General features: G+C 30.5%; 1 protein-coding gene across 1 annotated transcript in view; it reads left to right on the top strand.

Annotated features, from left to right (window-relative positions):
• The window catches only part of LOC111689444 (UHRF1-binding protein 1-like), a 44,884-nt gene extending 36,899 nt beyond the window's left edge, over nucleotides 1–7,985 (top strand). Inside the window, exons 9-22 of the mRNA XM_046948168.1 lie at nucleotides 869–990; nucleotides 1,359–1,603; nucleotides 1,649–1,923; nucleotides 2,047–2,168; nucleotides 3,493–3,647; nucleotides 3,748–3,929; nucleotides 3,994–4,345; nucleotides 4,415–4,529; nucleotides 6,384–6,526; nucleotides 6,599–6,725; nucleotides 7,078–7,225; nucleotides 7,290–7,488; nucleotides 7,553–7,670; nucleotides 7,923–7,985. Coding sequence (XP_046804124.1) covers nucleotides 869–990; nucleotides 1,359–1,603; nucleotides 1,649–1,923; nucleotides 2,047–2,168; nucleotides 3,493–3,647; nucleotides 3,748–3,929; nucleotides 3,994–4,345; nucleotides 4,415–4,529; nucleotides 6,384–6,526; nucleotides 6,599–6,725; nucleotides 7,078–7,225; nucleotides 7,290–7,488; nucleotides 7,553–7,670; nucleotides 7,923–7,985 — 2,366 coding nt within the window. The remainder of the gene's footprint in view (nucleotides 1–868; nucleotides 991–1,358; nucleotides 1,604–1,648; nucleotides 1,924–2,046; nucleotides 2,169–3,492; nucleotides 3,648–3,747; nucleotides 3,930–3,993; nucleotides 4,346–4,414; nucleotides 4,530–6,383; nucleotides 6,527–6,598; nucleotides 6,726–7,077; nucleotides 7,226–7,289; nucleotides 7,489–7,552; nucleotides 7,671–7,922) is intronic.
• The last annotated feature ends 690 nt before the right edge of the window (nucleotides 7,986–8,675 follow it).

Here is an 8,675-nt window from a genome sequence, read left to right as displayed (position 1 = left end):
ACTGAACTAGAACTGAACTAGAACTGAACTAGAACTGAACTAGAACTGAACTAGAACTGAACTAGAACTGTACTAGAACTGTACTAGAACTGAACTAGAACTGAACTATAACTAAACTAGAACTGAACTAGAACTAGCACTGATCTAAACTAACACTGAACTAGAACTAGCACTGATCTAAACTAACACTGAACTGAACTAAAATTAAACTGAATTCGAACTAAAATATATTGTAATCCGTAGAACTGAACTAGAACAGAATTAGAACTGGACTAGAACGGAACTGAACTAGAATTGAACTAAACTAGCACTGAACTGAAATTAAACTGAATTCGAACTGAAATATATTAAAATCCGTAGAACTGAACTAGAACTGAATTAGAGCTGGACTAGAACTAAACTAGAACGGAACTAAACTAGAATTAAACTAAACTAGCACTGAACTGAACTAAAATTAAACTGAATTCGAACTGAAATATATTAGAATCCGTTTTAACTTAAAAACACAAATACTACTATACAATCCTAATATAAAAAATGAAATGTTAATATAGAACTGCTACTTGAAAATTAAGAAAAATAAAAAAGAATGAATTAAACATGCCAAATGTTATTTAAATAAATATAATAATTTAATATATGGGTGCAATAAACTTAAGGAAACAACATTGAGATTCGAAATGAGAAAAATAGGGTGAATAACTAATAATATTAGTAAAATGAAAAAACTACAAATTCTAAGAAAATTATGAAAAGGATTTGGAGTAATAAATTAAAATAGGAGTAAAAAAGAAAGAAATGAAAAATGAAAAAAAGTAAAACAAAATAACACTCTTACTATTTATAAGTAAATCATCACCCAAACTAGCTGAATCAGGTAAGACACTTTCAGCATCACCACCACTTGATTCCTTACCAGGTGTAGGAGAAGGCATAACAAAAGTCATTTCAATTTGTGGTATAACACAACCGAATATTAAAGATTTTTTTGTATTTTGCTAAATGAAACAAACAAAAATATATATAAGTATAATTTTTACAACAAATTGATTTAAATTGTATAAAAATTAATCAATAAATATTCTTATAAAGTTCAGCAAACCTTTTGCAATATTCTTTCCGCATCCAGCGATAAAAATGTTGACATTTCATTAAACTCTTCGGCCATGCGCAATAGAAACAACAATTGATAATGATCAATTTGTACACTAACTAAATTTGAAATATGAGCAATGGCATGCAAATCAGCTGTACGTTCTGCAGCCTCCGAAGATGTTTGGGATTTACGTTCCACATTTATGTCCTCTTCACTATCCAGAAAAGGATTTCTAGGTAATTTTGTATTACTATTCGCATAGTCCAAACGATTGATATTCGTTTCGATGGAAGCACTGCCCACCTTGGTGGTGGAGGCCATTGAATTTGAATCACCACTGCTACCCTTACGACTACCAGCGTTACTTTGGCTACAGGCGGAGGCTGTAGTGCCCGAACCGGAATGCAACCACAACGTAATGGGTACAGCATCCACGAATGGTATGGATTTATGGGCACCCAGAGAACGAGCACCCAGAAAATCTATCCAAACGGGATCTAGTTTTATGCACCAAACATCTCGAGGCTCAGACCACATAGCATAACGTGACAGACATTGTAAGGAAGATGATTTGGGTATTGAAGAACGTTGTCCACTACCAACACCACCATTGCCATTATTTCCGGCTGCTTCGGCCGCCGTTCCCACATCTGTAGCGGCCACATGCGATAAAATACGATCCGTAACTATGCACATGTCACCGGCAGCTGAAGGAAATCCAGTACCAAATACTAAAGAACCTTCCTGTAAGGAATGTAAAGCTTGTGCCAAATCTGCACGAGATGAACCCATTTCACGTATATTGGTTAAAGCAAAGCGTGATATTTGTATTTGCATCATTTTGGGACGATCCTTCTGATTCGGTGTCTCCACACTCGATTCGATAACAATGCGAGGCATAATAGCTTCAACTTTAACATCCATATACATTAGACTGGGTTCGTTTTCAGGTTCATTGTACAAGGATAATTTGGATGATCCCTTTAATGTTGTCGACTGGGAACCATGCGATCCAATTGTGGACGGCGAACCAACGGCAGCCGAATTTGTCGGTGATACCGCTGCAATACTGGTACGTAATAGGCTCTCGTGCAAATTCAAAGCAAATGAATTAAGCCACAGTATAGAACAGAGATCAAAGTGTACTTGTAGTGGATTGATGTGTACAAACACCTTGGACGGGGGCACTATAAAAGAGACATTTTATGACAAGTGTTAATAATTAAGCTGAGTTCAATGTCGTTACTATTCGTTCGTGGTTTTAGCCATATACTTACAAGGAAATATAAAATCTCCGGGATAATAAAAATATGTAAATTCTGCATGTAAAATGGGCATTTCGGCTGGAAATGAATAACGATCTTTGTCACCTAAAAATTTAAAGTATTTTAGTGTTAATTTAAAGTTTTTTTGTTTTTTTTTTTTTGAAACGAATTAAGTTAAAATTATAATATTTAAAACATATAGACCATTAATACACTTGAAAACGAAATTTTCGAAATTATATAAGTTTATATATTGCATTTTATTTTCGAACATGACAAAAATATTCGAAACTACACTAAAAATTGCTTAATATTTTAATTTTGTATATCATATGTTTTAATTCAGTTCTAGTTGCGTTATAGTTCAGATCTAGTTTAGTACCAGTTAGGTTCAAGTTTAGTTAAACTTTAATTATAGTTCAGTTCTAGTTGAGTTCTAGTTCAGTTCTAGTTCAGTTCTAGTTCAATTCTAGTTCAGTTCTAGTTCAGTTCTAGTTCCGTTCTAGTTCAGTTCTAGTTCAGTTCTAGTTCAGTTCTAGTTCAGTTCTAGTTCAGTTCTAGTTCAGTTCTAGTTCAGTTCTAGTTCAGTTCTAGTTCAGTTCTAGTTTAGTTCTAGTTCAGTTCTAGTTCAGTTCTAGTTCAGTTCTAGTTCAGTTCTAGTTCAGTTAAGTACAGTTCTAGAAGTTTTGAATAAAAAGGATTATGTTCAATAATGTTTAACACTATTAATTTGTTTAAAAAATATTGTTAAAAATCTCTTAGGAGTTTTGTCACGTTTGAATAAATAATATCAGATTCCTTTTTTGGAGAAGTTTTAATTGAAAACATTATTTCCTTTACTTCCTTAGTTTAGTTTTTGTTAATATTATTTTATTCTTTTAATAATTTTAAATATTAATCATTCTTTTTTATATTTTTTTCAAAATAGTAATTAATTGTGGCACTAGGTAGAGTAGTCATAAATAAAATACAAATAAAATAGTGGTGATCAGGATGGGACAACTATTTCTAGATCACCACATGCTTAAAACTCACACTAACAAAATAAATCAATATACTTGATCTTTAATCACGCTCTCAACATATCCGAATATAAAATATAATTAAACAGCAACAAAACTTGTATATTAAACCACTGTTTTAGGTACAAATATGACATGGCCAACACCACCATTAGATCAAATAAAAAGCAATACATTTGGTAGTGTAGAAACACCATCGCCAATAACAAATGAAGCGCCGCCCTACGATAATGGTATACATTTATCAAATCCAAATACACATGGGTAAGAAATAGATAATGAGAATTGTCAAATGTATACAATTATTTTTATAGTGAATCTCGGTAATATTTTTATATTATTATATTTTGTTTTACAAATTCAGATATAATGTTCAAATACAAAGTTCATCAACGATGGCATCTTCTACAACTAGTCAAACCTCTTCAACAAAACCTGATACTGGAGTATTTACCCAATCGGTAACGTCTTCAATATCAAAAAGTTATAGATCAACGAGAAACTCAACTAGTGATGCTCCCAGTATAACAAAGGAAATCAATTCCGGTATGATTCTTTTTTTTTTGCAATTATAAAAATGTCTGTAATATTTTACAAATTCATTTTCCAGGTCTGATGTCCATGAAAAAAGGTTTCTCCAGTTTTATGACCTCCATTGATTCAGCCATTACCTCAAGGGCTCCCAATGATGATATGAGTGATACTTTCTCCATACAAAGTGATATTAGTTCAGATTCGGAAAATTTTGCCATTGTTATGGGTGATGATAAGACAATGGACTGTATAGATGTTATGTTTCGTTTAAATCCTTTTACCAATGATGGTACGATAAAAGCATCACCAGTAGAAGTGGCTAGTGAAGTTTATGAAGAACCCATTAAAACAAACCTTAGCTCACCATCGGAACCCTCGGAGGCCAGTACGTGGCGGAGAAGAGATTTAGTTTCAATGGTTACTTTTAGGTAAGAAACTTAACTATTTCCAATATTTTATTAATTTCTTCCTCTTTTATTTTTATTTTCGTCATTAAGATTAACTACCGTTGAAGTGATTAGGCAACAAGAGGGCAATAATTCCACATTACGTGTTCAAGTGGCTGCCATACAATGCGATGAATGTGGTGCCATACCATGGGATGAATTACAGGTTAGTAAAAATTCGATAGTTTCTGTTTTGTCTTATTTTGTTTACTTTACTTAACATTCTTATTTTGTTGTTTTTGTTTTACTTTCGAACAAATAAATTGTTTTTATATTTTTGGTTAAACTTTGTTTTAAATTGTAAATAACAACAAAAAAATCCATTAAATTTCATTTTATTAAACTTTTTATATAAAAATATAAATGTTTTGCTTATAAATAAAAAGAAAATAAAACGATTTGCATGTTTTAAACAAATTCTCTCTCTTAATTGTTCTTTCTCTCTCAACTCTGCTATACTATTTGCTAAGACAAGTAAGAAAATTATTAAAATAAAAAATTAGGAATGTTATCAAAATATTCTTCCTATTCCAAATTTAGGGATTTAAATAGAACTAAACTAGAACTGAACTAAAACTGAACTGGAACTGAATTAGAACTGAACTAGAACTGAACTAGAACTGAACTAGAACTGAACTATAACTGAACTAGAACTGAACTAGAACTGAACTAGAACTGAACTAGAACTGATCTAGAACTGAACTAGAACTGAACTAGAACTGAACTAGAACTGAACTAGAACTGAACTAGAACTGAACTAGAACTGAACTAGAACTGAACTAGAACTGAACTAGAACGGAACTAGAACGGAACTAGAACTGAACTAGAACTGAACTACAACTGAACTACAACTGAACTAGAACTGAACTAGAACTGAACTAGAACTGAACTAGAACTGAACTTGAACTGAACTAGAGCGATAAACGCAAAGCACCGAGCCTTATCAAGGCTCCATATTTATCTATATATGATTCTTAAATACTTACAACATACTTTTTTTACTACCACACTGTAAATAACGTCACAGTCGGTACTTTATCAAACAACTCAGTTTTTGTAATGTTCTGTTTTTTATACAATAATAATTTGTAAAGAAAATGTTCTAACAATTGGATGAAAAACCTTTATATCAAAATTTGTTAAATTATTATGAAAAAGTTGATCAGAAGGCATGTGTTGTAATGCTCCAGAATATGTTGACTCCTAAAATGAAGGGTGTATAACTACAATATTTCATATACATACTTTTAAACACACAACTTTAGTTTACCTTTAACGCTGTTCCAATGTATTTTTATAGTTTTTGCTTCTTTGAATTTTCTTTTACGCTTTTTAATTAAAATGTTTTATAATTTATTTAAAAATTGGTAAAGTCTAGTTAACAGAATATATTTTCTAACAAAATCAATCTATAATTTTATAAAAATAATAATGATTGAGTTTGTAAAATAATTGGGTAAGACAATGTTTGAACAATTGGCTTAGAAAACATACACATAAACACCAAAAACACAACTACATACATCCATATATTTCCATACACACAATAAAACATAAATTCACTTAATTGGCTAAAATATTTTAGAAAAACTTTTCAAAACTAAATATGAAAAAATTTGCACTTTTTTTTTCAATACAATGCTTTTTAAATTATTTGTTAGTTTATCTTTTCAATAAATGTGTATGATTGTAGTTTTCTTAATGTGTTGGTGTATGTTTATGTGTATGTTAAATATAAGTTAAAAAAAACTGAACATTTCATATCATTTGGTATTTGGGTTTTATTTAAATTCTTTTATTATTTGAAAACTTTTTTTTAAATATTATTTTAATTTCCTTCTAATTTAAATTGAGTTGTTAATTTATGTTCTCTGGCTCTGCTTATGGCTTTAAATGTAGTAGTAAATGAACATTTATATTCAATTTAAAATATATTAATTAGTTTATTCATAAAACAATAACTAATAAATATTATTACTTTTTTATTATTGTTTTCCTTATTGTTTTTGTATACATCTAGACCAAATTTGGTGCTCGTTGCAAAGCCTGGAATTTAGCGCCTTATAATCCTGAGGCTCCGCCTTGTATACGTTTACGCTTAGAAGAGACCATTAAACCGCCCAAGGATGCTACACATGTGGGTGATAAGAAAGTCATACAAAAGTGAGTTAGTTTACATTCGAATGTATCGTTTAGTTAACTTTTTGATTTGTTTTGTTTTTATTATAATGACAGTTGGGTCTCCCATCATGCTGACATACGAGTGAGTGATATTAGTTTGGATCTGTCGATGAGTACGGTTATTGGTTTAGCCGATTTGGCGGAGGATGAAGTGATATCGTCGAATATTTTACCCTTGAATGTGAGTTATTGTTTGTAACTATTTTCCTACTTAACTAACTTACTGTTTTACTATCTATCTATCAATCTATCTATCTATCTATCTATCTATCTATCTATCTATCTATCTATCTATCTATCTATCTATCTATCTATCTATCTATCTATCTATCTATCTATCTATCTATCTATCTATCTATCTATCTATCTATCTATCTATCTATCTATCTATCTATCTATCTATCTATCTATCTATCTATCTATCTATCTATCTATCTATCTATCTATCTATCTATCTATCTATCTATCTATCTATCTATCTATAACTTTTAAAGTTTAAATTGCTTAATTCCTTAAACTTACATTTCTTTCAGGTAACTGTTGAAAATGTGCGAATAAATTTAATTGAAGATCGACCTCCTGTTAATATTACCTCACCGGGACCAGTGCCCATTAATTTGGCCATCGGTCGCATGCATTTGAAACGTGATAAAACTGGACTTTTACACATACAACCTATAGGTAAGAACATACCGAGAATTGCCCCAAATACCTCCGACTTTAAAAACAATAAATACAATTTCAGAAACTAACTTAAATGGTGCTGGCATTGCCAATTATCCTCTAACGGCGGCCATGTTAAAAACACCCGCCAACAGTCAACGTGAAAGGGAACGTGATCGTGAATTATTATCATTGCAATTGATAATGCAACAAATCAAAATGGACAATGATAATTTACGTAAACAATTACAAAATGCTAAAGAAAATTCAGAAAGTTATAGGTAAGAATAAAATTCTTTCCTTTAGTTGAGGTTAAAATTATAAATTGTTTTCAATTTTTCTTAGACAAAAATCCAAACAAGAAACAGATGTTTTACGTTCCTATTTGAAAGCTGCTCAAGATGATATTACCATATTATTGGAAGAGAAAAAAGCTTTACTCGATACCATACGCTCTCTACAGGTATATATTATGAAAAATTAAGATTCTGTTAATTGTTGATGAAATCACAAAAATAAACTGATGAATGTTGTTTAATTTTGATGTTGTTTTTTTCCTTCTACTAAACACTTGGCTCTCTACACCTGTGTTGTTGTTTTTCTTGTTATTTTTTTTTTAATTTTTGGTTTTATTTTCATTACAAAAAACACCTTTTTAAATGCTTTTTTTGGTTTTGATTTTTATATGAATTTAATTTTTTTTTGTAAACAAAAGTGTAAACTCAATACACATGACACAAATGCAAGGATTAAAGGTTCGATGTTTAATTGTTTATAGCTTAAATACACTTATTAATTTACATGAAATACACTTATTTAATATTAATTTTTAAAGATTTTTGCATGCTTTAGTCGATATCTTTAAGAGCTTTTTTTAATATTTCAAATATTTTTATAATGAGACAGACACATTTGATAAAATTAATGTACCTTTAGCGAGATAGATATGGTTAATGAAATGCTTTACTCGTGAATCCAATGTATTTACGAATCTTGTTTTCTTACTTCAGGGACTCACTGTAAAGTGTAAGATATCTACTAACCATAACCAAGGAGAGAAAATTAATTGATAAAACAAATATCAAGATCATTCAATTGAAACCTCTTGAAGCCTCTAGTACTCACAAAGCATTCTTTCAACGTCACCTATTTTATCATACCTGCATTCGTCACATCCACCAGAATCCAATGCATGTACCTAGTATCTGCGCAATATTAACTTATTGCATTAACCTATAATAGCTGAGCTAGTGGTGGTGTTGTTGTCCTTAAGAAACATGAAATATAAATTCCAACGTGCATACGTTTTTGGAAATAACTTTAATCAGGAAGAGACCTGATCAATACCGCACAATCGTTCATACGAACTAGATAGATAGTTAGATATATAGATAGATAGATAGATAGATAGATAGATAGATAGATAGATAGATAGATAGATAGATAGATAGATAGATAGATAGATAGA

Source organism: Lucilia cuprina, chromosome 2, assembly GCF_022045245.1.
Source record: "Lucilia cuprina isolate Lc7/37 chromosome 2, ASM2204524v1, whole genome shotgun sequence".
NCBI lineage: Eukaryota > Metazoa > Arthropoda > Insecta > Diptera > Calliphoridae > Lucilia > Lucilia cuprina.
The sequence above is the reverse complement of the archived record's forward strand: the minus strand, read 5'-3'. Positions and strand labels throughout refer to the sequence as shown.